Source organism: Sturnira hondurensis, unplaced genomic scaffold (genome assembly GCF_014824575.4).
Source record: "Sturnira hondurensis isolate 20B ecotype Veracruz unplaced genomic scaffold, ASM1482457v3 Scaffold0001721, whole genome shotgun sequence".
Lineage (NCBI taxonomy): Eukaryota > Metazoa > Chordata > Mammalia > Chiroptera > Phyllostomidae > Sturnira > Sturnira hondurensis.
The window spans coordinates 406,363-421,045 of record NW_028074352.1 but is presented as its reverse complement, the minus strand read 5'-3'; the positions used below and the strand labels follow the sequence as shown (position 1 = coordinate 421,045).

The window sequence follows — 14,683 nt, the reverse complement described above, 5'->3', positions numbered from 1 at the left end:
CTTACTTTGTTCATTTTTTGAGTAAATGACTGCCCAGTTACCCAAGTCAGAGCACCCACACTTTGTCAATTGTTTGTTCAAATAAAAATGATAGTCCATGAAAAAACAGCTAGTGCAGCTTGCAATTCAGTTACCTGAGTGCTTTTCTTGTGGACACAAATTGTACTTCACTGCAGCAGTAGAGTGCTTCGTGTGTACTTCTCATTCTGTCACAGTGAACATCAAAATGACCTGTACTCAGGGGTCAAGATTTAATAAGGTAGTAATTCCTACTGCTTGCTTCCTTAAGAGCTTTTGTAAAGGAAACTGTTTTTTTTTTTAAATTGCCAATATGCAGTGAAGAATTCAGGGACTACTAGTTTCACTTGCTGCCACTGCCTTGATTAGTGCTAAGGCGCCAGCAGTTTCCCCACAATTGCTTTTTCACCACGAGTGCAAATGTCAGCACAGTGAAAAGACAAATAATGTCTTTGTGTTATTCTAAAAATAGTTTTGACCTCTCAGAAGGTCTTGGGACTCTCAGGAGCCCACTAATCACACTTTGAGAACCACGAATAGATATGCATTGGGCCTTCCTTCCACCCCCAGCCTCCCAGCTGTGTGTGTGTGTGTGTGTGTGTGTGTGTGTGTGTGCGCGCGCGCGCGCGCGCGGGGCGCCAGACATCAACATATCTGTATTCCATGGTTTCTTAGTAATATAGTCTGGCGTATCTGTTTGAGATGGGCAACGCTGTCATGATTCTAGCTAGAGTGGGGAGTCCACAGGACAGGCATTCATTTAAGAATTTCCAGCTCCTACAGTGTGCTGTGGTCCCCATGACAGCTTGAAACGCACAACCTCACTTCAACTCTACTCATGGAAGTTTCCCCTTGCTTAGCTTTAGACAGTTTAAACTTAAATGCGTTCCTAGGCCTTCAATAGTATACGATTTCTTTTGTACTTCTTATGATTACAGTATTGTTCTTTTGCATCTTCAGTAATTTTTGAATATTTAGCCAATCCCTTAAGAACCAAAACGAATCCATTTCGCTTATAATCTGCATGTTGTCCCCCCAAAAGGAAGGGCGTTTTGTAAATATTTGTCTCAATGTAAAATGAAATCAAAACTGAAAGCGAGCAAAGTAAAACAAGTGTGCTTTAGTTGAACATTTCCTCATTGCGAGCTCGCATTGCAAAGATCAAAAGTAGCGAACGTGGTGTGCTGGTTTTGTTTTATTCCTTGCCCACTACAGCCTCTTGGGGCCCAGTCTCCATCAAATGCTCAAATTGAAGCTGGAGTTCTGAGCGGCCGGGTACCGTGTGTTCCCGGCGGTGTGTTTGTACATTGTTAAAGCCTGGCAGAGCACCAGCCGGGAGCCTGCAGGCGGGGCCCGCCAGAACGTCAGAACTGGCTGCGTCGGCGCTGGGGCTGGGCGCCCCTCCCGCGCAGTGCAGCTTCCAGCCTGGACCAGCCGAGCGCCTGCCCATTTAAGGAGGAGGACTGTACCACCAGAACTTTCTTGACGGGTGGCGGGGGGGCGTGTTCGGGCGAACTCGGACAACTTTAAGTGAGCCAAAAGGTGATTCCCTTTTTTTCCCCGAACCCGGCCCGAGTTCTAGTGCAGTTCGGTGGGAGCCGTGAGCCGGCGGGCCTGGGACGCGGGCCTCTGGCGTTCCCTTTGTCCGCAGCAGTCCCGGGGCTCTCGCTGCGAAATCCGAAGCGGAGTTCCCTGGCCCGTCCCGAGCGTAGTTCGCCTGCGGAGGCCCGGGTGCCCGGATGTCCATCAGGATTAGTGCGAGCCAATACGGTCGGAATCCGAGGCTGCGTCGCGGACGCCCTGGGTCGGGAGCAGGTAGTCCCGCAACCTCGGGGCGCCGCGTTCGGGATCCGTCCCCGCTGGGCTCCGGCAAATGGTGAGCGGGCGCTGGCACAAGGGCCGCGGGTGGAAGGCTCTGATGGACGGAAGAGCCTGAGCTCTACCAGCTGAATGATGGCAGCCCAGTCAAGGTAAGGCAGGCGCGGGGAGAAACTCGTCCAGTCTGTTGGCGGCCGGGAGAGCTGAAGGTTGCGGGGTGGGGGCGCGGGGGAGCTCGGGCTACTGCGGAGAAGCCGGGCAGGAAGCAGCTTTGTCATCGCTTTCTCGTCGTTCTGGTGCTGGGGTCGCTACTTAATGTCAGATTGAAAAACGGTTTGGAGAACATACCAGACAGTTCCTGAAGAGTGGACCAGAGCGACTGAGTTAAAGTTAGGGCTGAAGTTAAATTTCTGCCCTCTTACAAAAGCAACCGTTAATTCCAGAGAAATGATTGAACTTGTCTGCCTTCACCCAAATTTTGATGTAGTTTCTTTGTGCACCTCCTTGGTTCTCTTGATCCCCCCCCCCCTCCAGTGTTGTGAGCAGAGTTTAGTGAACCACTTAGTGTTAAACAGTTCACCTTGGAGAGGGGTATTTGAGAATTTGCCTGCTGAGTGACTGAAGATTTTTCTGCTAAAATGTACGATTCCACTTAAAACGACGCAGCTCCAATCTGCTGAGTCGGCGAAGACCGGGAGTGTGCGGGCGGCCGCGGGGAGAGGGGAACGAGCTGGTGCCGCAGGGGCCGTGCTGTGAGAGCCTCAAGCTCTGACTTCCCGTGGTTTCTGCGTGTTTTGTAATGCGAGCGTTGAAGACTGATGACGAGGCATTGGTGTTTATTATACGATTCAGACTGTTGTGTGATTTCATTTTAGTTGTGACACCAGTTGGTGCCGAGGGAAAGTTCGGAGTTATGTGTATATTCTCTTTTTTAACTTTTACAATAGTTTTTACCAGAAAGCAGTTTGGTGTCACAGAATTAAAGTATTAGAAGGGCTCTTCAGGTTGATATTTGTGGGGTTGATATTTGATATTTGTGATTTGGGGATATCTTATAAGGCTAACCACACTTCTGAAGGTGCAGACAGATCACTGAGAGAAATAGAGGTTTTTGATGTTGAAGTTTAGAATAGATAAGACTTCGAAAAATTTCCTGAAGAGACAGAACGTTCTGTTCGAGGAAGAAAAAGAACTTCTCTGTATAGAGCACCTCCTATGTGCTACCTGCTTTGTATATTTAATCATCTGAACACAGTGTTTTAATCCTTGCCCCCATTTTATTGATTGTTCTAGGAAATGGGCTCTTAATTTGCGGCCAAGTCATAGAAAAACTTGGATTAGAAACAAAAGCCGCCTGTTTATTTTTTTGCTAACCTCTACTGAAATTTAACTGTCAAAGGTGTCCATTGCATGAAACATTATAATACCTTTATCTAAGAAATTCAGTAAATATTATCTACTATATAGAGCTGGGATTTGAACTCAGGTGTAAGTGATTTCAATGCTTTAGCCCTTATACTACTTAAGAATAAACAGGTTTATAGCTGCTTTGGCCAGTGTGGCTTGCAGTCCTAGTGACTTTAATTGGATTACCTGTGATTCTCCTCAAACACTTTTGTTAAGTAGGCAAGTGCTTTTATTTTCACATTGGGTTAGTTGAGGAGACTGAGGCCCAGCCAGCCTGTCCTTGCCCGAGGTCACAGTGTGGAGCACTTCTTCCTCACTCCCAGGTCACCTCTTAATGCTAGGGGAGGTGTTAAGAGGGAGCTGCAAAGCCTCAGTGTGAGTGTACAAAAAGCAGTTTTTGCTTAAAGTGCTTTGTTCCAACATGTAACGATCTGAGTTATTGGTGTGGTAGTTCAGTTTAACAGCAATTGAAATAGAAGGACTCAACGTATTTCATTTTGCTACCTGGCCTTCATACATGGCCTTGAACTAGGAACAAAGCCACAAGGTCCATATGTGTGTTGTTTTCTTAGCCTGCATGATGGGAGTATATCTCACAAATTCCAAATGTCCATATTCTTCAGTTACATCTGGAATGTGTCCAAGCGGGGAGAGTAGGTAACCTTTAAGATCTAAAGAGAAACTATGTGGAGAAGGTTGCAGATACTTGTGGATTTCAGGGAAACCTCAGAGTTGGGCCAAGTTGCCCAGAGTAGTCCCCTGAGTGAAACTGAATCATCATCTGTGAGATATATATATATAATCTGGGGTGGCGAAATCTTGCCCATGTGCCACACACAGTATCCGTTTGCTCTTGAAACAAGTAATTTAGATTGCTGGACTCCATGGACCTAACGATTCATAGCTCATTATGTTCTAACCACAGTAGTTTCGTTGTGCAAGTTTCAATTTGATTTTTTTTCCTTTCAGTGGAAGATGTATGTGGGAACTTAGATGAACTGAATTTTGTGGCACTGATAGTGAATACATGAGCTGACCATGGCACTTTTATTGTTTGGCATTGTTATTAGGTGATATCTTGATTTGTCACTAATGGGTGGTACATGACTAATTTTTCATGTGCATAGGGTAGGCCGTGTATTCTTTCTCAATGGTCAGCTTCTTTAAGGCAAGATATTACCTCACATTTTTTAAGTATCCCCTGAATAAGTTTGAAGTACTTTGCATAAGGGAAGGACCTAAGCAAGTATTTCTTGGCTTGTAAAGTTTTATAAATTGAGGTAATATATACCTCTTCCTCATTTTCAAACCTAAAAGTAAGAAATTGATTGTTTTGTTTTGTAGTTGATTTCTTCTTTAGAAAAGAAAGACATTTATTGAAAAAGGTTAATTGCTTAAATTTTCAGAATTAGAATTTGGTTCAAGATTTTGAAAACGTTGAATATTTGGATTGAGTTATTAGAGTTGTGGTGAAAGGCAGTCAGTCGCTCACAACTATAACAGTAGTCACAGCAGGAATGTGCTGTGGCCTCAGCTCCCAGATTTGGGTGTGCTTTCTCTGGGATGTGTAGGCCCAGCAAGTACATTGACTACACTTCCTAGTGGGAATTGTAACAAACTTGCTTTCTCTAATGTGATATAGTTACAGATTCTGGCCTTTGTTTCCAAATTCTAATCTAAACCACAGGGACACTATTTTTTATTGAAGTATACAACCTGGCATGCCCTCTTTTCAGAACCATTAAGCTTGTGATAGGCATGGGTGGGCATAGAAATCCACCTCTTAGCAGATGTGTCCTTTTTTTCTCTCTTAGGATTAGCTTGCTTTATATTGAGTCATATGTTGATGGGTAAAATAGAAAGGAGGGCTTTGTGTGGTTCCCTATCCCTGCTCACTCCCTTATTGAAGCAATCTCTGAGTTCTAGGAAGGAATATATACATACCTTCAACTACCATCAGGGATTAATTTGTTTTAAAATGCGCCTTGTGTTACCTGAGAAGCCCTGGCCCACCCCTACCTGAGGGTGAGGTGGGAGTTGGGCAGTTGAACTAGCTTCTTTAGAAGAGTAGCATTTGGTGACTGAGAACATCTCAGAAGAAAGCATTTTCACACAAACAACCAAAGGAAATTAGGTTTATCAACTCTCCCACAGTTTTTGTTTATTTGTTTGTTCATTTGCATTTGATTTGTTAATGAGTTTTTAAAGAGAAAAAAATAGAGTAAAATCAGATTGCTCCAAAGATTATTATAAAGCTGGTCTTTGGTGGCTCTCTTTGACTTTCACGAGGGAAATTTTTCCATTACAAGAAAGAAGCAATGCTGTTAAACTGGTATAGAACCAGTTTGCTCCACCCTCTGCCCCCACCTCTGATTTATGAACTACTGATACCTTGGAAGAAAATTCCTGAAAGCAAGGAAGCTCCCAGTAAATACAAACAAATATCAAAGATGATTGCTATGGTATTTTGGAAAATGCTGCTCAAGGAAGTGATTTCAAGAGGGAAATAATTTATGCACCATTCGACTCAGTGAATGTCTTCATTTTTTCCCTTATGACACCATTGTAAACAGTGTCCTTGACAGAAGAGAAACACAGACAGGTCTCTGAAATGATTTCCTGCTAGTTCATCCTGAGAGCACAGCCGAGCTTCCTGACTCACAGACTGGAGTTCCTTCCATGATAAAGGTGGGGAGGAGGATTGAGTCATTTTTTCAGTCAGCTGGTTCATGGGGATGTTCTTTGGCAAAATTAGCAAAGTGATGATCCCTTGAGAAATTTAGGGGATTCTATACTAGACCATGAAAAGGTATTCAACTACCGTTTCTATATTCTTTTGAAAATGGAATTCCGTGAATGCTGTATTTAAACAATTTCAATATCAGATATGCTCGGTAATAAAAAAATCTGAATCATGGATAAGAGAATTTTTTTGTTTAATTTTTAAAAAATATTTTATTTATTTATTTTTTAGAGAGGGGAAGGGAAGGAGAAAGTGGGAGAGAAACATCAATGTGTGGTTGCCCCCTGACGTGTCCCCCATTGGGGACCTGGCCTGCAACCCAGGCATGTGCCCCTACTGGGAATCGAACCGGGGACGCCTTGCCTCACAGCCCCATGCTAAATCCACTGAGCTACACCAGCCAGGGCGGATAAGAGAAATTATTTACTTCTCTTGGTACACTCGCTAATTTGTTCTGAGCATCCAAAGCTGTATATTACCTGATAGTTGTCAAACAGAGGACTTAGGAAGCTGATGGTTTTGTGCCTGCTTTGAGGTACAACATGCAACTTGACAGCTTCTAAATGTATAAGCTTAGTCTTCTATTAGCAAGTTTCTTCATTTTGTTTTCCAAGATTGGCAAGGAACTTTAATTCCAAACTCTCCTGTCTTCTGAAAAAGAAAGTCCTATATGTGAGAAAGGACTACAAGCAGTGGTGTATTCTGATTTCCCCTTCGTGCTACTTGGGAATGTGGTCTGCACCTTTAGGACAGAATTTCTTGGCTCAGAATTGTAAACATAGCAAGCTTGGGTATCGTCATCTCTTTGTTGTGGTTAATTACATTTTATTGGTAAGGGTGGGTGCATAACTTTTACAGTTTAAACGGTTACCTAGCTTTTTTACTTATGTGGAAAAACTGGGCGGGGGGCACTAAAATTGTGTTTTACCTCTGCTTCAGAGTGTTCTCAAGTCATTTTATTATGAATATAACATGTATTCATTTGCTCAAATGTAGTTCATTTGCTCAAAATACTACAGCAAGTAGAATGCACAGTGATGTCTTTCTCAAATATAAATGCATCAGATGAAATCTGACTTTAGACCTCAGGGGGGAAAATAAGATTTATTATAGCTTTTGGTCTTAATGCCCTGGACACCCAAAAGTAAAAATTAACTTTAAAACCATCCAAGGGCTGACTTTTCATGTTGTGGCAGTGACCGTGTGTTGACAGTCCTTCCCATGTGCAAACTTTTCCCGTCTACCCACTGTGACTTAAAGCTTAACCCAGTGGTCACACAGCCAATATCCTGAAAATCTTTTTTCTCTGGTGAATGTCTGTTGTTTTCTTGTGTTGGTTTACTGGCTTTGTTTTTGATTTAGCCAGATTGAATGCCTATCACATTCTTTTTTGTTGTTGTTGTTCTTCGATCCTATCAGATTCTTAAGGCTCTTATTCAAAGCAGTAATTTGATGTCAGACTTACGTAATATATTCAGAAGAAATCCCAAGTAAAATCTTGTCAACGGGAACTAAAGCAAACAGAAAGGGAAAAGTGTATTGTATTTTGCTTGACACCTAAATAGTCTTTATTTTGGTATTAGGCATTATATTTCTGAAGGGCACCCACAGTTTGGCCACATTCTAAAGGTACCAAGAATTGTTCTTCCTCCATGATGACTCATAATGATGGTCCCTTGGGGATCTGCAGGCCACGTGACCCTTTGTGTGGGGGGCGGGGGAGCCCTAGAGGTGTGACTCCTGAGAGACTAGTTTACCTTTACTTTATCCAAAAGGATATTACCTGCCTTTTCAGCATCGCTTACTGTGGGATGGGCAATTAAACAAAAGTAAGAGTATTTTAGGAGCAGTGTGGTCATACTCAGTGCAAGCTTTCCAAGCTGATTAGACTTAAGAATCATCATGCAGGGTGAAGCTTGGAGTGGACCCTGCTGGCTCTGAGGCCAGGGGCCTACCTACCACACTCCGAAATGGGGACGTGTGTGAGAGACATGTGAACTACAATACATATCGTGCACTGAAGTTGCATTTGATTTAATATATACTCATGTATATACAATCTGCCCCCCACTCTGTTGAGATGGGCATGAGGTTGGTGGAGAAAGTAGATACCTACCTATATAAATTTATGTACTTACTACAAACTGTATTAGTTGAAATGACCAAATGCACCTGTATTAAAGAATAAAAGGAAAAAGAAGGCACCAAGAAGTACTGCCCAGTATTTAATTATGCAGAACTTGCCCAGGAACTGTTTCCAGGACATGGATATTTAATTTACGCTTTCCTATCCACTCTGGGCTCCCTTCCAAAACTATGAGCTCCCCCCTTCCCACCCACCGACCCCTTTATCAAGTGACATTTGGTTTGGTTCCCAGGGAAAAGTTATAAGTGTGAATTTGTCAATTATATCTAAAGTTTGTGAATTTGAAATGAAAGGTTTTTTTTTAAACAAAAACACTGTCTTGGTTTACTGTTGTTGGACAAATAGCATTCAACAAAAATTTTTAAATAAGATGCCTACTGGGAAGTAAATGTTAAAATTATAACAGATGTTGGTTCCTGTAATGAAATCCAGGAAACAGTTTCTGGTATGTGGGTGTTGTAACTTTAGTTCTTGGAACTTTCCTTCAGGAAACTGCCTTGTCAAAAGCAGGGCAGTCAAAATATATGAAGCACAATTCACAAAGTATGCTTTGCAGTGTAATTAAATTTTGATTTGGTGCATATGCTTTCGTGGTTGGGATAGAGCTGAGACTATCACGGGACTTTTATCCTGGAGAATGTGCATCTGGATTCCTTGTTCAGTTGGTTCTCTCCCTTCCCCCATCCTGTGCTTTAAAGATACAGGTGTATCTGATTTACTCTGGATATATTTTTATAGAAAGTGGTATGAAATTAACCAGTTCCCATTGTTTTGTACTAAATATGAAATGTTTTCTACCCAGCTTTGCAGAAATCACTTATTTTTGTCTCACAACCGAAATATTAACATTTTACTTAAGACATTTCTAAGAAGCCCTTATCTAGTAAGTTCGTAGCTCTCTTACCAAAATGCTAATAAAAATTTGAGTCTGTGTTGTTATGGTTTCTAAAAAATTATTGAAAGCAGCAGTTTTCAACTGGTGCACCTCAAGAATTTTAAGCCTTCAATACCTGACTACTTAGTCAGGGGCATTGACCTCTTTTCCCTTAGATTGTCATGTCCAAAAATGACAACAGCTGTCTGGTGTGAATGAATCAAAATTATACTTGGTTTCACTCTTCTGTTGTTGTTGTTGAATTGGCAATAATGTATATTTTTCTGGTGTGCTGAATTTTAGTGATCAGTTTATGTGTTCCATGAGATGAAAACTGTTGAAAATCGCTATTTAAAGGGAAACAGAGCCTGTCATTGAGTTAATATGCTACATTTTAAATAGTTTGTAAAATTCATTAAAAGGGAGAATTCAGTGGCACAAAGTTCTGGCCAGTAACACAAAGCTAAAGCTGTCATTTTATTTTTTTTCTAGTATCTTTGATTTAGCAATTACACTTTTAGAAATGTTTTTCTGTTATTCTTTTATAGTCTATGTATCATTTCCAACCCTTTTAGAGTAGATGATGCTGTGTAAAAACAAATTCGTACCACCTGGAAAAAATTAGGCAGCAACCTGTTCTAACATTAGTGTAGTAAAAACCCAAGTGAAAGCCAGTGTGTTTCATTTATTTCACAATGAAATCCTGCTACCTTAAAATGTTGAAAAGAATAATGAGATTAGTGTTGTCTGCCTGTCCTGTCACTTAGTTTTAGTGAAATTCAAAGTAAACTAATTAAAACTTAGTTTATGGTTTTAAATGGGACTTGTGTCCAGAAGACAAATAAAAGCCCTAAATTGAAAGTTTTAAAACATTAAGTTTGTTAATCCTGTCATTTTGCCAATAGTATTGAGAGTGTGAGACTTTTGTTTTAACCCTCACGTGGGGCCTCTTCATACAAACACCTTCATCTTTTTCTTATTTTAGCAGTCTTGTTTGTCTAAGGATAAAGAGAGAATCATTATGTTTACTTACTGCGGAGTTTGTTTCATAGGTTTTAAAATGTCATGACAGTTCTCATGATAAGCCTAGAATAAAACTTGGTTTCTTCCTGAGGTTGGCCATATTCTGCAGCGACACCCCTAAAATATTTGTCTTACCCATTGTTTTAAAAGAGCAGAGTAGAAACTGTGCTCCTCCTCGGTCTTTTTGGTACTTCGGAAATAGCTCTTTCTTTGGTGCAGGGAGGGAGGGGGCAGTGAGTGTTGCTGTCACTCAGATCTTTAATCTCCTATGTCATTTCTTAATTGATGAATGTTTCTTCCTTGCTCAATGTTTGGACAATTTTGAGGTATATTTTGCTGTCATGAAAGTCATCCGTTTCAAGTGTACACTTCACTGATTTTTAACTACTTTACTGAGTGTCCCGACTGTTGCCATAAGCACTTTTGGAACAGTTAGACCCTCCAGTGTGACCCCCATGCCCACTTAGAGGGAATCCCTGTTCCCAGCCCCATGCAACCATTAAGCTACTTTCGGTCTCCGTGTACATTTGCTTTTTGTGGGCGCTTCACAAACATGGAATCTTATGGGGTTTTGCGCAGTTTTTTTGAGGTTCACCTATGGCACAGCGTGTGTCAGCAGCTCTGTCCTTTTAATTGCTAGATAGTATTTCATTGTCTGGATATGATGGGCTGGTTGTTTCCAGGGTTTTGTTTTTTTATTATGAATAATGCTGATATGAAGATGTAAGTCTTTGTGTAGACATTATTTTCCTTTTTCTTGGTTAGATAACCTAGGAGTAGAAATGCTGGATCCATGATAGTTTTATGCTTAACTTTTGTGAAACCACCAAACTGTTTTCCAAACTATATGTCCATTGTAGCTCATGTTTAAATTGATGTAACCCAGTCAGCTTATTGTGAGTTACTTACTGTCTCCATAGTCAGCTGGGCTGTGAGTGTAGTGGTTCTGAGATAGGATCGATTTTGCATTTGTTTATGAGAAAATGTTATGTTTTAAATTTCTGTGTGACTTAAAAACGCATTTTTTTTCATAAAATATCCTTTATAGTCTTTAAGTTGATTGGGCTTTTTGATTAAGAAATATATCAAGGAATGCTTAAAGAAAACTAACATAAAATGTAAAGTATAGATGCATGCTGTTGTCAGAATAGCAAACAAAATTCCCAACCTACAATTCACAAACCTCTCAAATAACAAGAATATTTATTAAACATAAGTCCTTTGTTTTGTAATGGTTAAATTGCCCTGGAAGTTGTTATTTCAGTGTGCTTTCAAATAAAACTATTCAGACCCAAATTAGCTGTTCTTACTCACTACAGCCTCAGCGCAGAGATACGTTATCTAAGTGCAGCCTCTGGGAGTTATCATTCAGACGTGGGCCCTGCGGGGGAGGGGGGTGACTGTGTGTTCTCCATGGGTGGTGTGCTCCAGACTTCAGGGGAAGATAGATCTGTTTTATGAACAAAATTCCTTTATGAAATGCTTTGAAATTATTGTTAGGTGCAAGTGTAATAATGGTAGTGAAAGTACCTCTTTAGCATTCTGTTGCTATTTNCTAAGTGCAGCCTCTGGGAGTTATCATTCAGACGTGGGCCCTGCGGGGGAGGGGGGTGACTGTGTGTTCTCCATGGGTGGTGTGCTCCAGACTTCAGGGGAAGATAGATCTGTTTTATGAACAAAATTCCTTTATGAAATGCTTTGAAATTATTGTTAGGTGCAAGTGTAATGGTAGTGAAAGTACCTCTTTAGCATTCTGTTGCTATTTGCAAAAAAGCGGGGAGGCCTTTGTTAGTCCTCTCATCACAGCTGCCTTCCCAAATCTGCCCAGTGTGCTTTCCAGCTTTGAGGCCTCAGTGCATCGCAGTGGTGGTGATGGAATTCACAGATTCTAGGTATTAATTTACCTGCTTAAAGATTACATCTATATTAATAGTGTTGTGACTGTGGCATATTCATGTATGTGAAGAGTGCTTTCAATCTAAGTTCCCCATGTCATGTGTTGGAGAGGGCCTTACTGCCCTCTCCAAGCTGGCCCACCAGTTTGTGCAGGTTTCTGAGTTAAGATAGACCATCTTCCTCCCCACCAGGAGAGGAGCTCCTGGTTTGGTGGGAGGAGAGAGGCAGAAAATAGGAAACAAACTGGTCACGTAAACAACTGAAACTTGCATCAACTGCTGTGACTAAAAGAAGGGAGCTGTGAGACAGAGTAATAAAGTGTGAGGACCTTGGCCTCACACAGGCCATGAGGAACTCTGAGGAAGTTGACGTGCGGTGGAGAAAAAGCAAGTCATGGCACATTAGACAGAGGGAGTTAATTGTCCTTTCAGGATGTACATGGACGTAAGTGATGATGGTGGGAAGAATGGTGGGAAGAATGGCAGTGTTAAACCAGCTCAAATAGGTTGTAGGAAATAACCGTCAGAGGAAAAAATGGTGCTACTTTTCCAAAATAAAAAATTCAGTTGGTTTTGTGGATTAATTTTCTACCAAAGCTCAGCTATGTTATTTGGGGCTTTATTTTAATGAGGGCAAAATGAGTTCTGTAACACTGTGACTTGCACTTTCAAAATAGAAGCTATGTTTTCCTTTATCTCTTAACAGTTTACATTGAGTATTATTTCATACTAGTTTCAGGAGTACAACGTAGTAGAAAATCATGAGACTATTTTCTAGAAGTTAGCCTTAATTGGTGTATAATTGTAAACAAGCTAAGCCTGTGGAAAAGAAATTTGAGAGGACATTTTTCTGAGTTTAGAAGCCATCAAGTAAGGGATGTGATAGAATGAGAGACGCTCCCTTGCTGTGGGTTCGGTCCTGAGGAAGCGCACGGAGGCTTAGACGGTGAGGGGCAGACTTAGCCTGAATATTAAAGACAAAGGTTAATTTATGAAGCACCCTTTTCTACATGTGAAAGACTGTCTTGGGGAAGTTGGGCAAAAGCTTCCCTCCTCTGCCAACAACAGATCCTGAAGAAATAATTTATGTATGTTAAGTTAAAACAAAGCCCAGGAATGAACTTATCCTTGAGGTTAAACATGAAAACACAGTAGAAGGTGGTGTTCTTTAGTAGTTTTAGAAATAGAAAATAGATAATCTTCTATCTTGGATATTTCAGGAAGTAGCAGATGGTTTGAGTACCTTTTTCTCAAGGGATTATGTGGGTTCTTGAAAAAGATGTGATCACAGCAAACTCAAACTAGAACTTCAGGAACCGAAAGTTCTTATCTCCTGCAGGCATCACAGTGTATTGGATTATATAAAGTTGCCTCACGGACCTGCATTCATTATCACCTCATCTCTTTCTCTCTTTCTTTGGATTTTATTTATTTTTAGAGAAGGGAAGGGAGGGAGAAAGGGAGAGAAATACCAATGTGTGGTTGCCTCTTGATCGCTCCCTACTGGGAACTTGGCCTGCAACCGCCATGTGCCCTGACTTGGAATTGAACCAGTGACCCTTTGGTTTGCAGGTTGGCGCTCAATCCACTGAGCCACACCAACCAGGGCTTACCTCATTTTTTTGTACTTCTGTTTTATAGTTATTTTCAAAAAATATATTTGTTACAGGCCTTTTGTAACATAATATATAATAATTATACTGCATTGTGAACATAAAAAAGGAAGCATATTCTTTATTTTCAGGGTGTAGAGTTAAATGTGTGTTTTTATGTTAGACCTGTCCAACATCATTTCTGTATTTGTTTATTCTGTCATGTACTCAGAGGTGAGTATGTACCTCATACAATTAAGTTTCTATTTCTTCTAGTATCTTCTGAAATTTTTGCTTTACAAATGTTGATACAGTGTGTTTATGCATAAATATTTATAACTGTTATGTCTTTATTTTAAAATTGCCTCCTCCTGGACTAATTATAATTAGTTTATTATACATTGTTCCAGAAGGTGTTTGTGAGTATTGGTGATTTAAAAAAAAGAAGATATGTCTTTAAATCTAGTATCTATGTGGACTTTTGTTGTTGTTGTTGTTGTTGTTTAGGAGTGAGGGAAGGGTTCCAGAATTCTCCCTCACTCCCTCACAATGAGCAATTTCTGTTCTCTGTATTCGAGAGCCATCATCCAACCAGTCACTGTACCTTAATAACGTGTTTTAGTAAATGACAGAGCCAGTCTCCCTCCGTTACTCTTTGTGGTTTTAGATTCATGGGTATTTTCTCAGGTGTACTTTTCACGATCAACTTGAGTATTTTGTTTAAAAAAGCTAGTGGAGCCCTGGCTGGTGTGGCTCACGGGATTGAGCGCCAGCCTGTGAGACGAAGGGCTGCCTGTTTGGTTCTTGGTCGGGCACAGGGACTGCAGGCCAGCTCCCTGGCTGTGGGGCCGTGCCAGGGCAGCCAGCTGATGCTTCTCACACGTACTAGTGTTTCTCTCCTCTTTCTCCTTCCATTCCCCTCTCTCTGAAAATAAATAAATTAAATCTTTAAAAATAAAGAAAAAAGCTGGTGGAATTTTAATAGGATGACTTCGCCCCAAATTAAAACCTCATCCTGTTTTTCAGAAGTGTTAAGGATTTAGACAGGATTGCTGTGTTCTTTATAGATTTTCGTGACGTGGAAAACAGTGAGTTATAGTGCCAGGTACTAGCCAGACGCCGCTTGTTGATCTTGGGGACCTTTGGGAAATCCTGTTGCCTCCGTTG

The 14,683-nt window shown here is 41.0% G+C and overlaps 1 protein-coding gene across 5 annotated transcripts in view; it reads left to right on the top strand.

Annotated features, from left to right (window-relative positions):
* AFF1 (ALF transcription elongation factor 1) overlaps positions 1 to 14,683 on the top strand; it is a 195,718-nt gene that overhangs the window by 59,711 nt on the left and 121,324 nt on the right. Inside the window, exon 1 of one of the 5 annotated variants that reach the window (XM_037030567.1) lies at positions 1,515 to 1,988. The exons of the other annotated variants lie outside the window; for them this stretch is intronic. Coding sequence (XP_036886462.1) covers positions 1,969 to 1,988 — 20 coding nt within the window. The 5' untranslated portion in view covers positions 1,515 to 1,968. Of the gene's footprint in view, positions 1 to 1,514; positions 1,989 to 14,683 lie in introns of those variants that run through there. 5 annotated transcript variants of the gene reach the window in all.